This window comes from Mustelus asterias, chromosome 6, assembly GCF_964213995.1.
Source record: "Mustelus asterias chromosome 6, sMusAst1.hap1.1, whole genome shotgun sequence".
Taxonomy (NCBI): Eukaryota; Metazoa; Chordata; class Chondrichthyes; order Carcharhiniformes; family Triakidae; genus Mustelus; species Mustelus asterias.
The window spans coordinates 45,895,779-45,910,862 of record NC_135806.1 but is presented as its reverse complement, the minus strand read 5'-3'; the positions used below and the strand labels follow the sequence as shown (position 1 = coordinate 45,910,862).

The 15,084-nt window shown below is 44.7% G+C and overlaps 1 protein-coding gene across 2 annotated transcripts in view; it reads left to right on the top strand.

The window, feature by feature from the left end:
• Positions 1–1,764: 1,764 nt before the first annotated feature.
• Positions 1,765–15,084, top strand: part of hacd4 (3-hydroxyacyl-CoA dehydratase 4) — a 50,352-nt gene continuing 37,032 nt past the window's right edge. For both annotated transcript variants that reach the window (XM_078214281.1, XM_078214280.1), the window contains exon 1: positions 1,765–1,857. In XM_078214281.1, coding sequence (XP_078070407.1) covers positions 1,787–1,857 — 71 coding nt within the window. In that variant the 5' untranslated portion in view covers positions 1,765–1,786. The remainder of the gene's footprint in view (positions 1,858–15,084) is intronic.

The following is a 15,084-nucleotide window of genomic DNA, read 5'->3' as shown; positions in this document are numbered from 1 at the left end:
CGACTGCTCGCCTCCCCGGTTGCAGCCCAACCCTCCTGGAACTATCAGACCCACAACCCTCAACTCTCCAACACCCCTGACTGGTGACCACAACTCCAACTGTCTGATCCCTTTACTCAACTGTCCAAACTTCCCCTGTTGTACCGACCTTCCCCCTCTGACCAACAGCCCTTCAACTGTCTGATCCCCCCCCCCCACCGACTGACCCAGTCCCCTAACTAACCCATTCCCTCTCAAACTATCCCATCCCATCCCTGAGTGTCCCACCCCAACCCTCACCTTCCCACCCCTTCCCAAGAGTCACGCCCCCTTCTCCATTGACCCATCCCCTCCCTGACTGACCCAACACCCTAACTGACCCATCCCCTCTCAAACTGTCCCACTCTGTCCCCGAGAGTCACGCCCCAAACCCCACCTTCCCACCCTCTTCCCCGAGAGTTACACCCCCTTCCCGAGTGTCACACTCCTTCCCTGACTGACTCAATGTCCTAACTGACCCATCCCCTCTCAAACTGTCCTACCATGTCCCTGAGAGTCACATCCCCTTCCCCACCATTCCACCCCCTTCCTGATTGTCCCACTCCCTCCCCAGGTGTTCCACCCCTTCCTCAACTGATCTACCCCTTCCCTGGGAGTGATCCCGGGGGCATTATACAGACATCCCCTCTCCCCCTCCATCCCACGCCATGTACATCATTCCTGGGAAAGACAATGAAGAGAAATAAATCTGGCCAATAGGAGGAAAACTCTGGAAAATTCCTCTCTGATCCCTTCAGGAAAGTGGAAACATTCAAGGAGATCAGGTGGATCATGAAATTTCCTAATTTCAACAAGAATGGCTGTTGGCTTGAAGCAGAAGTTGCATCCTCTCCAAGTGGACGAGCAGATAGTCCACTTGGAGAGGATGCAATTTCTGCTTCAAGCCAACAGCCATTCCTGTTGATATTAGCTCAGATCAAGTGTTGGATCAAGCCCAAGATCAGATGTAATGTTGTATGTCTCTCTTATGGGGACCATGACTTGGATTAAATTTGAATTTGTTTTCTGGAGCAAGAAAGGAGATGGATCCGGGTCTACCCAGCCCACTCTGAGCATTGGTTTTGTAACTTTAAGAATGGATTAAACATTTTCAAAAAACATTGCAACGGCTCACTAATTCCTTGGAAAAGGAAAAGCCCTCTCTCACTTCCAGACTATTCCCACGACTACTAAAGTATCTGTTGCTGTGTCCCCGCTGAAATAATAACTCAATAAAGCTCGATTCCGGCCCTGTTTCACACACTTCGATCAACACATAGCTGCTGTTAAGTAAATACAGCCTGTTCTTTCCTTATCTGAGCGACTGTTTCAAAGAGGAATCTTTCATAGTTCTCCTCTGAACTTGTTTCCATTATATCACCCGCTTACGTTTTATTTTCTGCCAAAATATAACTAGTTAGTTTTTAATAAATTGTTTTGTTTTTAAAAGAAAAGCGTTTTTCATTTCCAAATAAACTGTTAGCTTCATCAAGTGTTTTGCAATAGGGGTTGTTTGAAAACATCCCAGATCTTCCCACTGCTTTAGATGAACGCGAGGTGCTTTTGCTCTCAGACTATTTCCTGAGTGTGTGTTTTTATAAACCAGCCGAGTCTCTTCAAATCGCTGCAGCTTTCTGTTCGCTCTTGTCCCAGAAACAAGAGACTTTCCTTACATGGGAGTCCTGACGTCAGGCTTCCTGAGGAGTGTGGGCTGCAGTAACTTCCTCAGCAGCCTCAGTGGAGAGAGCTGCCTTTAACGTGGACACTGATGAAAGCCAAGTTCAGCCCATCTGAAATGCCCGAGAGCCACCAGTCGGCCGAGAGAGCGCCCCAGGCCAGGTAAATGAGTGCCGTTTGTCTGACCCCCTGAGCCACCTCCTCAATGATTGTTGATGTGCTGCTGTAATGTGTGGCGGAGGGACAAGGGTAGACCCCCCTCTTGGAAATGTCAGTAACATGTTTCCTGTGACTGACGAGATCAGGAAAAGAGACGAACTGCAAGAGGAGGCGGGACAGCCAGGATTGTGAAAGCTCCAACAAGCTCATCATTTTGCAGAAAGTCACGTAAGACCAATATACTGCAGATGTTGGCAATCTGAAATTAAAAAAAACAATGTTGAAAATAGTCAGCAGCTTAGGCAACATCTGTGGAGAGAGAAACAGTTATAAAGTTTCAGGTCCACAATCAGGTCAGATGAGTTATTGGCACGGTGGCACAGTTGTTAGCACTGTTGTCTCTCAGCGCCAGGAACCCGGGTTCGATTCCCGGCTTGGGTGACTGTCTGTGTGGAGTCTGCACATTCTCTCCGTGTCTGCATGGGTTTCCTCCGGGTGCTCCGGTTTCCTCCCACAGTCTGAAAGATGTGCTGGTTAGGTGCATTGGCCATGCTAAATTCTCCCTCAGTGTACCCGAACAGGTGCCAGAGTGTGGCAACTCGGGGATTTTCACAGTAAGCTCATTGCCGTGTTAATGTAAGCCTACTTGGTGCACTAATAAATATATAAATAGACTGATGAAAAATCCCTACGCAGACTTATTATTTTTTCAAATGCCAATTCTGCAGGAATGAGGGTAAAAGAAACCTGGCAGAAAGAAATATTTTGCTTCCATCTAACATTTTACCATGTGCCTCGTTCACTCATGAATTATTTTGAAAAATGTAAGGAAATTTAACAGTTATTTTGTGCACTGTGCTACGCCACAATCAGCAATGAGGTGATTCAGATGATGCTGCTTGGGGGAAGAATGTTGATCATAAGGACAAATCTTTGATCCGCTTCAGATATTGTCAGGACAAACCTGGTTCTTTCTTAAATACCCTGGAGTCCCAGTCATTGCAGCTTTCCCTCTCTACAGGAACCATATGAGAGATTTCTGTCAGCATTTCACCTTTTCACACAGTCTCAGCATCTCTTCCCTCCATCCATTTACAGTCAACAAAACTCAGCAAACAAGCCCTGTGTGCTGCACCCTGAGAACCAGAATATCCAGCCCTCACTGGCTGGGCTGGTTGACTTCCGCATGCGCAGAAACCCTTCCAGCCAATGCCGTGGGCAAACTTCATTCCCACCGACTTGGGCTGGTTCTCAATGTGACAACTTTCCACTGCCCTGATTCGTCATTCCATCAGAACATTCGGATTGGCCAGTCATGCATTCCATGGAGGAGGCCAGTGGGGGAGAACAACAGGCCAGTGAGAGAGAGTGTGGGAGTGTCAGAGGCCAGTGAGAGAGAGTGCGCGAGTGTCAGAGGCCAGTGAGAGAGAGTGCGGGAGTGTCAGAGGCCAGTGAGAGAGAGTGCGCGAGTGTCAGAGGCCAGTGAGAGAGAGTGCGCGAGTGTCAGAGGCCAGTGAGAGAGAGTGCGCGAGTGTCAGAGGCCAGTGAGAGAGAGTGTGGGAGTGTCAGAGGCCAGTGAGAGAGAGTGCGCGAGTGTCAGAGGCCAGTGAGAGAGAGTGCGGGAGTGTCAGAGGCCAGTGAGAGAGAGTGCGCGAGTGTCAGAGGCCAGTGAGAGAGAGTGCGGGAGTGTCAGAGGCCAGTGAGAGAGAGTGCGCGAGTGTCAGAGGCCAGTGTGAGAGAGTGCGGGAGTGTCAGAGGCCAGTGCGAGAGAGTGTGGGAGAGTCAAAGCTTTAACAAAGGGTCATCTGGACTCGAAACGTCAGCTCTTTCCTCTCCTCACAGATGCTGCCAGACCTGCTGAGATTTTCCAGCATTTTCTCTTTTGGTTACAGAAATAGTGATGTTTTACTGCAATTATATAGGGCATTGGTGAGGCCACACTAGAGTATTGTGTGCAGTTTTGGTGTCCTTATCTGAGGAACGATGTCCTTGCTATAGAGGGAGTACAGCGAAGGTTTACCAGGCTGATTCCTGAGATGGCAGGTCTGTCATATGAGGAGAGATTAAGTCGGTTAGGATTGTATTTATTGGAGTTTGGAAGACTGAGAGGGGATCTCATAGAAACTTATAAAATGCTAACAGGATTCAGAAAGAATGTTCCCGATGGTGGGAGAGTCCAGGAGAAATTTCTTCACCCAGTGTGGTAAACGTATGGAATTCACCACCACAGAAAGTAGTTGAGGCCAAAACGTTGTGTAATTTCAAGAAGAAATTAGGTGTAGCACTTGGGGCTAAAGGGATCAAGGGATATGGGGGGAAGGGGGGGGATCAGAATATTGAATTTGATGATCGCCATGATCATATTAAATAGCGGAGCAGGCTTGAAGGAAATATGGCCCATTCCTGCTTCTAGATTCTATGTTTCTATGAGAGGGAGAGTGTGGTCGGCTCAGAGACCAGTGAGAGAGAGTGTGGAAGAGTCAGAGGCCAGTGAGAGTGTGGGAGGGTCGGAGGCCAGTGAGAGAGAGTGTGGGAGAGTCGGAGGCCAGTGAGAGTGTGGGAGGGTCGGAGGCCAGTGAGAGAGAGTGTGGGAGAGTCGGAGGCCAGTGAGAGAGAGTGTGGGAGAGATGGATGCCAGTGAGAGAGAGTGTGGGAGAGTCGGAGGCCAGTGAGAGAGAGTGTGGGAGAGTCGGAGGCCAGTGAGAGAGTGTGTGGGAGAGCCGGAGGCCAGTGAGAGAGAGTGTGGGAGAGTCAGAGGCCAGTGAGAGAGCGTGTGGGAGAGTCGGAGGCCAGTGAGAGAGTGTGTGGGAGAGTCAGAGGCCAGTGAGAGAGAGTGTGGGAGAGTCGGAGGCCAAGGAGAGAGAGTGTGGTCGGTTCAGAGGCCAGTGAGAGAGAGTGTGGGAGAGTCGGAGGTCAGTGAGAGAGTGTGGGAGAGTCGGAGGCCAGTGAGAGAGAGTGTGGGAGAGTCGGAGGTCAGTGAGAGAGTGTGGGAGAGTCGGAGGTCAGTGAGAGAGAGTGTGGTCGGTTCAGAGGCCAGTGAGAGAGAGTGTGGAGAGTCAGAGGTCAGTGAGAGAGAGTGTGGTCGGTTCAGAGGCCAGTGAGAGAGAGTGTGGAGAGTCAGAGGTCAGTGAGAGAGAGTGTGGTCGGTTCAGAGGCCAGTGAGAGAGAGTGTGGTCGGTTCAGAGGCCAGTGAGAGAGAGTGTGGGAGAGTCGGAGGTCAGGGAGAGAGAGTGTGGGAGAGTCAGAGGCCAGTGAGAGAGAGTGTGGTCGGTTCAGAGGCCAGTGAGAGAGAGTGTGGGAGAGTCGGAGGCCAGGGAGAGAGAGTGTGGGAGAGTCAGAGGCCAGTGAGAGAGAGTGTGGTCGGTTCAGAGGCCAGTGAGAGAGAGTGGTCAGTTCAGAGGCCAGTGAGAGAGAGTGTTGGCGAGTCGGAGGTCAATGTGGTAGATTTGGAGGTCAGTGGGAGAAAGTGTGGGGAAGTGAGGAAGTGGGGAGAGCTGGTGGTCAAGGTGGAGGTATTGATTTATAGGAAGGATAGGAATTAATTTATACAAGTTACTGGTGTGATTTACAGGGGTTGGGAGCGATAAACCCCCATGGCAACCTATAAATCAGCCTCATGACAACCTGGCAGCTGCGAAGGAATCAGTATCTGGGTGGCAATTGAAGATTGGCAAGGGAGTTCACCAACTGCAAGTCATACTTAAAGAATTATTGGATGGTGCCCATCAGCTTTCCTGCTTTCTGCCCTGGTGGTAACAAAATCTTCCAGACCTGAGGCACATTTGCTAGTTTAAAATCCATCTTTGTTTGAAAGTATCTATTGCTAGAATCCAGGAAATGAAAATAAACAGGGCTTTTAAATGAAGATTGGCCTTACTATTTTACATTTTCAGAGTGAGATCAGAGAACAAAGAGATCTAGGGGTACAGGTTCATAGCTCCTTGAAAGTGGAGTCACAGGTGGACATAGTGGTGAAGAAGGCATTCAGCATGCTTGGTTTCATTGGTCAGAACATTGAATACAGGAGTTGGGACGTCTTGTTGAAGTTGTACAAAACATTGGTAAGGCCACACTTGGAATACTGTGTACAGTTCTGGTCACCCTATTATAGAAAGCATATTATTAAACTAGAAAGAGTGCAGAAGAGATTTACTAGGATGCTACCAGGACTTGATGGTTTGAGTTATAAGGAGAGGCTGAATAGACTGGGACTTTTTTCTCTGGAGTGTAGGAGGCTGAGGGGTGATCTTATAGTCTATAAAATAATGAGGGGCATAGATCAACTAGATAATCAATATCTTTTCCCAAAGGTAGGGGAGTCCAAAACTAAAGAGCATAGGTTTAAGGTGAGATATACAAAAGGGTCCAGAGGGGCAATTTTTTTACGCAGAGGGTGGTGAGTGTTTGAAACAAGCTGCCAGAGGTAGTAGTAGAGGCAGGTACAATTTTGTCTTTTAAAAAGCATTTAGACAGTTACATGGGTAAGATGGGTATAGGGGGATGTGGGCCAAATGCGGGCAATTGGGGCTAGCTTAGGGGTTTTAAAAAAAAGGGCGGCATGGACAAGTTGGGCCGAAGGGCCTGTTTCCATGCTGTAAACCTCTATGACTCTATGATTCTGGCTGGGATCTTGTGATAAACAAAGTCTTTTTTCAGTTTTTCTGAGAAAATGAGGCAGAAATGTAACTGAAACAGAAAACTGGCTTCAATAATTGCATAAAGGGTTGCCAACGCTGGTTAGAAATATTCTGGGAGATGTCACCAAATGCCCCTCCCCTGGGCTCCTACCATTGGTCACCCAACATGTCAATTATTGCAGAGCCCTGCCTTCCCAACATGTTTCAATGTGTCCCAGTTTGGATTTTTGAAAATCTGGTCACCCTAATGGAGACTCAATTTCAGTAAAAGAGCAATAATATGGTGCTAAAATATCACCTAAACTATCTAGCCAGGAACAAATTTTGAACTTCCAGTCTTATAGTTTAAAGGGAGGAGTGTTTGTCATGTTAATTCATTTCTATTTCCTCTCATCCGCTTTACTCTGCTACAAATCCACTTTGTGGCTGGCTGCTTGGGCAAATCCTCAGGAATTCAGGGAGCAGCAGTTGTCAGCTCTCCTTGCCCCAATAGGTACTTAAGCCTTTGTGAAGAGTCCTTCCAGGTAATTTCCCTCTCTCTAAATTCACTCAAAGAGGCTCTGTGACAAGATGGGTTTCCTTTGTGTCTTTTCATGAGTCAACTAAGTTTGTACTTTTAATGGACAGACAATGCTGATAGCAGGCCAGTGATTTTCTGATATATGCCACCAGCAGGTAAGATTCCATTCCTGTGATATGAATTTGGATAGATATTTATTTTGTTCAGTTTTGAGTTTTAGTATTTTGTTACATTCTTTTACTTACGTTATTTCAGATTGTAAATACATTTTACCAAGTGGAAAAGCCTGTATGTATTGGTCTGGCAGCATCGGAATTAATGGAAGGATGTGGTGGACATCCCAGGTAACTGCCAGTAATTGATATAACATGATTAGGGGGGATTCATTGTTAAACTTGCAAGATCTTGTGGCACAATAGTAGTGCCCTTATCTCTGAGTCAGAAGCTCTGGGTTCAAGTACCAACCTAGGACTTAATGGCCAATGAAGGTGTGTTCGTAATGCAGGCAAACAGATTGAATGTCAACCTGCAATTCCTTCCTACACACCAATGGCTGGCAGTAAAAGTGGAAGAGACTCCTGGTCAGCCAAGCTTGATGTGGAGTTGCACCCATCAAGCTATAATCCACTACTGACAGATTTGTCCCCTGTTCTGGGAATTACTAGCTATGGAAACAGATGAAAATCTGCCTTAGTGCAGCACGAGGTGCGGGGAGAGAATTGGAATGGAATTGTTAAACCTGGGTACACTTACATGACTGAGAATAAAGATGGCAGCATTTGTTTTACAAAGGACTAACACATTTATGTAAAATGCTCTCCATCAATGAACATGAATAGAAATGTTGGAAAAATGAATAGGGTTATGTCATTTAGCACAATTGGCACTCCAACACATTAAAATTCAGCCCAATGCTTCACAGCAGCTTAATCAGTAGTCAAAAAACATACAAACATTTCTGCTCAAATTTGCTTGATTTCCCAAATCCGTTACTTTGGAAATAGCTCCTTTCAGTGGCACCCTGGTAGGGGCATGTTCCTCAAGGCTCTATCTCAGTGCTTAATAATTCATAATGAGATCATTGGCCATGACAGTGATCAGTATTTCTAATTACCCATAAGTCATTTATTCAATTGAGTAATCTTCCTCGAATAGCTCAGGGAAGGCAAAATCCCTGAGGATGAATGGATCTGGGTAATTATTTGCATTTGGTTGCCTCCGATCTGAACATTTAGAAAACTGAGGCATTGGAAAGCTAATAGAATGTTATTGCGCATTGCAAGAGGAATTGAATACAAATGTAGAGAGGTTATGCTTCAGCTATACAGAACATTGGTGAGGCCACATCTGGAGTTACTGTGTATAATATTGGTCTCCTTATTTAAGGAAGGGTGCAAATGCAATGGAAGCAGTTCAGACTAATACCTGGAATAGGTGGGTTGTGTTAAGAGGAAAGGTTGAACAAGCTAGGCACATACTTGCTGAAGCTTAGTAGAGTAAGAGGTGACTTGATTGAAACATATAAGATCATGAGGGCCCTTGGCAGGATGGATGTGGAGAGGACATTTCCTCTTGTGGGAGAATCTAGAACTAGGGATCACTATTTAAAAATAAAGGATTGTACATTCAAGATAGAGTTAAGGGGGAATTATTTCTCTCAGCGGGTCGTGAGTCTTTGGAACTCTCTTTCTCAAAAGGTGTTGGAAGCAGTCTTTGAATATTTTAAAGGTAGAGTTAGATGGATTTTTGATAAGCAAGGAGGTGAAAGATTATCAGGGATAGGCAGGAATGTGAAGTTGAAGTTAGAATCAGATTAGTCATGAGTTTATTGAATGGCAGAGAGACTTGGGGGGTCGAGTGGCCTACTCCTGCTCCTAATTCATATATTCATGGTTGGACACTGACCTGGCACCTGAAAAAGGGGTGCAAATGAATTTCTACCCCATCAGACATATTTGCTTTTAAGGACAGCGATGTATTTGCAGTGACGGTGAGAGGTCAGTTGATCACAACAGCATACTAAGAAAGTAAGGGATTGACACTAGCTTTACATTGGGATGTTTTGCCATGTTAAAAACACCATATAAATGCAAGTTGTTGTTAACTGAGCCCAAAGAAACATGGTTTGTTCACTCTCAAACCATTTGTGGTTGGAGCAAAGATACTGTGTTAGAAACTGCCTATAATTTCACACTGATTGGTAACCTCAGAGGCCAAAAAAGGGATTGCTCCTGGGAAGAGAATTGCAACAATAGGATTGCTGTATTTACTCTAATTGGTTTGAGATACCTGTGCAACTTGGAAGTTCTATTGTCATTGGAAAACAGCTGACAGCAAACTGATCATCTGCTTCACACCTCGCTTGCTTTCCCTTTCTACAGAATTCAATGAAAAGGTTTAAGCAGTGTGCATGTTTACCACAAGTCTACCTTCACTGGTCAAAATGCACACTGGGATTCTTAAAGTTTCACGCTCTATAAGATTGATCTTATCAGTAATCACATAAATAGGGCCCGAGACATTTGCTCATGCAAGCTTGATGCTGAAAAAAGACATGTCAAAGGCATCCTGCGGGATAATGGCCATCCTGATCAGATCATTTTGTACTGTATACCACACAAACCATCACAAAAAGAGCTGACCAATTCACTATCGCTGTTTTTTGCTCTACAGTAAAAGTTAAAATTATCCCTACATGGGGAAGATTTCATAGAATCCGACAGTGCAGAAGGAGGCCATTCAGCCCATTGAGTCTGCACCGACCACAATCCCACCCAGGCCCTATCCCCATAACCCCATGCATTTACCCTAGCTAGTCCCCTTCACACTAAGGGGCAATTTAGCATGGCCAATGCATCTGACCTGCACATCTTTGGACTGTGGGAGGAAACCGGAGAACCTGAAGGAAACCCATGCAGACACGGGGGGAACGTGCAAACTCCACACAGACAGTGACCCAAGCTGGAAATCGAACCTGGGTCCCCGGCACTGTGAGGCAGCAATGCTAACCACTGTGACACCATTGCTCTATTTGAATTTGTAGTGAACTGTAAATATGGATTGAACAAATCTATTTATTACTTGACTTCAAATAACAAACATTGGAAATGCTGCTTGATCGTTAAAGTAGTATAGAGGGAGTTTTATTCTCCATCTCAACCATGCAATAGCTGAACTGGGAATACTTAGTGCTGGTTTAGAAAAAAATGTTCCAGTTACCATTACTGAGATCTGCTTTGATGAGTACAATATGTACTTTACTAATTAAAAAGTGTAAATTGTGGAAAGTCTTTGGCTACTCCATATAGAAGTACTTAGCTTCTTTCAGAATTCGCAAAATATTTATCTTGCATCATAATCATTTCAATCCTCATTTTATCTTAATAAATGTACAGCATTATTCACCAAGGTTTCCCGGAGAGCAAATCCCATACCCATGACCTCTACTACAAAGAACAATACAGCACAGGAACAGGCCCTTCGGCCCTCCAAGTCTGCACCGATCATGTGTTCCTAACTAGACCATCCTTTTGTATCCCTCTATTCCCAGTCTGTTCATGTGGCTATCTAGATAAGTGTTAAATGATCCTAGCGTGTCTGCCTCAACCACCTTGCTTGGTAGTGCATTCCAGGCCCCCACCACCCTCTGTGTAAAATACGTCCCCCGCATATCTGTATTGAACCTTCCCCCCCTTACCTTGAACTTGTGATCCCTTGTGTTTGTCATTTCTGACCTGGGAAAAAGCTTCCAACTGTTCACCATAGCTATGCCCTTCATAATTTTATAAACTTCTATTAGGTTGCCCCTCAACCTCCGTCTTTCCAGGGAGAACAACCCTAGTTTACTCAATCTCTCCTCATAGCTAATACCCTCCATACCAGGCAACATCCTGCTAAACCTTTTCTGCACTCTCTCCAAAGCCTCCACGTCCTTCTGGTAGTGTGGCGACCAGAACTGGACGCAGTATTCCAAATGTGGCCTAACCAACGTTCTATATAACTGCAACATCATATGCCAACTTTTATACTCTATGCCCCGTCCAATAAAGGCAAGCATGACACATGCCTTCTTCACCACCTTTTCCACCTGTGCTGCCACCTTTAAGGATCTGTGGACTTGCACACCCAGATCCCTCTGTGTGTCTATACTCCTGATGGTTCTGCCATTTATTGTATAGCCCCCCCTGCATTAGATGTACCAAAATGCATCACTTCGCATTTATCTGGATTAAATTCCATCTGCCATTTCTCCGCCCAATTTTCCAGCCTATCTATATCCTGCTGTATTCTCTGACAATGTTCATCACTATCCGCAACTCCGGCAATCTTTGTGTCGTCCGCAAACTTACTAATCAGACCAGCTACATCTTCTTCCAAATCATTTATATATATCACAAACAGCAGAGCTCCCAGTACAGAGCCCTGCAGAACACCACTAGTCACAGACCTCCAATCAGAAAAAGACCCCTTCACTGCTACCCTCTGTCTTCTATGGCTAAGCCAGTTCTGTACCCATCTACCTAGTTCACCTTTGATCCAGTGAGATTTAACCTTTTGCACCAGCCTGCCATGAGGGACCTTGTCAAATGCTTTACTAAAATCCATGTAGACGACATCCAAGGCCCTTCCCTCGTCAATCATTTTTGTCACCTCCTCAAAAAACTCAACCAAATTTGTGAGGCATGACCTCCAAATTTGTGAGGCATGCTTAGAGGTACAAGGGCAGCAGACACATGGGAAGGCCACATCCTGCAGTTTCCTTCTGAATGACACACCATCCTGACTTGGAAATATATTGTCATTCCTTCTTCTTTGCTTAGAACTCCCTCCCTAACAACACTTGGTGAGTAAATAGTGGTGAATAATAGTAAAGAACCTGAGTATTGCTGAAAAAGGAGACATTTTTGTGGAGGTTTTTTTATCTTGCATTCATCAGGATAATTCGCAAGAATACTAAATGTATTGGGAACAACACTTTTTACCAGATGGGAAGAGAGTGCTGATTGGTTGGCACATGGACTCTGGTCGAGGCCTTGCTATCGAGAGTGCACCAGTTGATGGTGACTGACAGTTAACTTCCATGCATTGTTTGAAATTTAAATCAGCAGCTTGACTCTAATTGGTCAAGGCATTGTCCTGAGGAATGAACCATAGAATGGCTATAAACTTATTGAATTTAGCTGAAAGAGGTGCAATGTGCGTACACATGTTTTCAGTCCACAAAGAAAAGGGCCTGTGTATTAAGAAATGTAGTTTCCAGTACACACAAATGTGCCACACTGTGAGTCTGACTGACAATCTTAAATTGGTTGTCAGTGTAATTCTTAGCACACTGAGGATAAATGTTGTCTAATTGCAGAATCACATCTAATGTTTTGAGTTTGCAAGCAAGGGCTGGTTGGGTGCAGTCTGTACCTTACCCATTGTAAACAGTGGAAGGGACATGCTGTTTGATATGATCCACCAATCTTTGGGAAGTACGACCTACAAACCTAGCATCACACTGACGCTGAAATTCATATACCACTTTACTCATTTGTGTGATAGGCTTTATAGGCTATACTAAGAGGCCGGGATTGTCCAGCCATTCTGCCCAAAGCGATCTTCCAATCACACTATGGCAAACCCCCTCTGTGGGTTTCCCATTGACAGCCAATAGCAGCTGCCTCCGCCACTGTGAAACACACCGTGGCGGAGCGGAAACTCCCACCCAAAGTCTTTTTGGCTTGACAGCAACATCCTGCTGGTGGTGAATACCATTCGCATTGCATAGTAGCAACGTGAAACAACTAGCTTCACCTTTTACTCATTTTTTGAGATGCCTTGCCCTTCCAGCGTAATCTGAGGGAGACAGGGCACTTTTCAGGGCTGAAAGTGATGGTCTTAGTTTGTGTGGTATAAGGCACAACATGATCTGATCAGGGTGGCTGTTATCCCGCAGGATGCCTTTGATGTGTCCTATTTCAGCATCAAGCTTATATGATGAGCAAATGGCTTGTGCCATATTTATAGATTACTGATAAGGCCAATCTTATAGCGCGTGGAGCATTTAAGAATCCCAGTATGCATTTTGACCTGTGAAGGTCGGCTTATAGTAAACCATAGCAGAGAATCCCCGGCAGACTTCTCAACTAGAACATCAAGGAAAAGGAGTTCATTTGACTATTGCTCTATTTCTGCGGTGAGTTTGAACACAGGATGCAACCCATTAAGACATGCAAGGAAATTACATACAGCTGCAGTTTCAAATAAGTGCAGCCATTCACCATTTTATTTCTCATGGCAATGCCTTGACCAATCAAGTCAAGCTGCCTGGTTTAAATTTCAAACAATGCTTGGCAGTAAGCTGCTAGTCACCATCAACTGGTGCATCCTCCATGGCAAGCCTTTACCAGAGTCCACTTGCCAATCAATCAGAACTTTCCTCTCATCTAGTATAAATTGTTATTCCCCTCACATTTAGTGTTCTTGCAAATTGTCCTGATGAGTGCAAGATAAAAAGCTTTGACAAAAAGATGTCTCTTTTTTTCAGCAATACTATGTGAGTACTTTCACCACATGGACTGCAGGAGTTCATGAAACTGGCTTGCCACCACTATCTTCTCAAGTGCAATTAGAGATAAGCAACAAATGCTGACTTTGGCAGAGATGCTCACATCCTGAGAATGAATTAAAAATTGTAATTTTGTTATCAACTTGATTTGAAGATTTCAAAAGGGATAAAGCTGAGCCAAGCTGAAACAATGCGAGAATAAAGTGATGACACAAGCCAATAAAAAAGATGGCAGATTATTGGGTCATCATTTCAAAATTGGTGGATAGTAAAAGTTTGAAAAGTATTTGAATTGGTTGCACTTCAGATGTGACATTTCAAACTTTGATACAAAAGCAGAACAACATATGAAGAAAAAGAAAGCCATTCACTTCTGCTGTTTCTTTTGACCTTGGGCAAGAGCCAGGGATTTACAAACTGATATCAAAGTACAAAAACCTTCTAATTGACTTCAGGAAACACTTGTTTCGAGTCATTAGCCCTTTGGTCTTAAGGAAGATCTTATCCTTTCTGAATTCAATGTGCGCATCCCGCAGTATTCCTTGGCTGTCCCTTAACTGTGTATTTATTTTTGATAGATTGGTAAAGAGGAACTAGCTGTTTAAAGAAGTGTAATCTTGAAATTTCACAGTTTTCCTGTCAGCTACAGTAATATCGCAACATGAACTAATTAGGGATTAACCCTTGCAATGTAGAATTGCTGCAGTCAAAACTGGCACTAATTACTCTGTGATATATTATAAGAAGTTTACCATTGAAACATAAGTAGATTTACTGCACAGAAGGAGGCCATTTGTTCATCATTTCTTGCCTGCTGAAAAGGGACATCCGGCCTATTGACAATTTTTGGCTCGAACATTATATTCTGCACCCTCTCCTTTCCTTCTCCCCTATGTACTCTATGAATGGTATTCTTGTCTGTCTAGCACACTAGAAACAATACTTTTCACTGTATCCCAATATATGTGACGATAATAAAGCCAATCAAATTAAATTGATCTGCATCCCTGTTATGGCACCATAAGTGCATATCCAAGTCTGTTCAGTCAACTTACCGAATGTTGTATGTTCAGAGACTATTATATAGTCAAAAGCATAGATAGGATGCAAAGCTGGGCTGAAAAATGGCAAATGGAGTTTAACCCTGATAAATGTGAGGTGATTCATTTTGGTAGGACAAATTTAAATGTGGATTACAGGGTCAAAGGTAGGGTTCTGAAGACTGTGGAGGAACAGAGAGATCTTGGGGTCCATATCCACAGATCTCTAAAGGTTGCCACTCAAGTGGATAGAGCTGTGAAGAAGGCCTGTAGTGTGTTAGCTTTTATTAACAGGGGGTTGGAGTTTAAGAGCCGTGGGGTTATGCTGCAACTGTACAGGACCTTGGTGAGACCACATTTGGAATATTGTGTGCAGTTCTGGTCACCTCACTATAGGAAGGATGTGGAAGCGCTGGAAGGAGTGCAGAGGAGATTTACCAGGATGCTGCCTGGTTTGGAGGGTAGGTCATATGAGGAAAG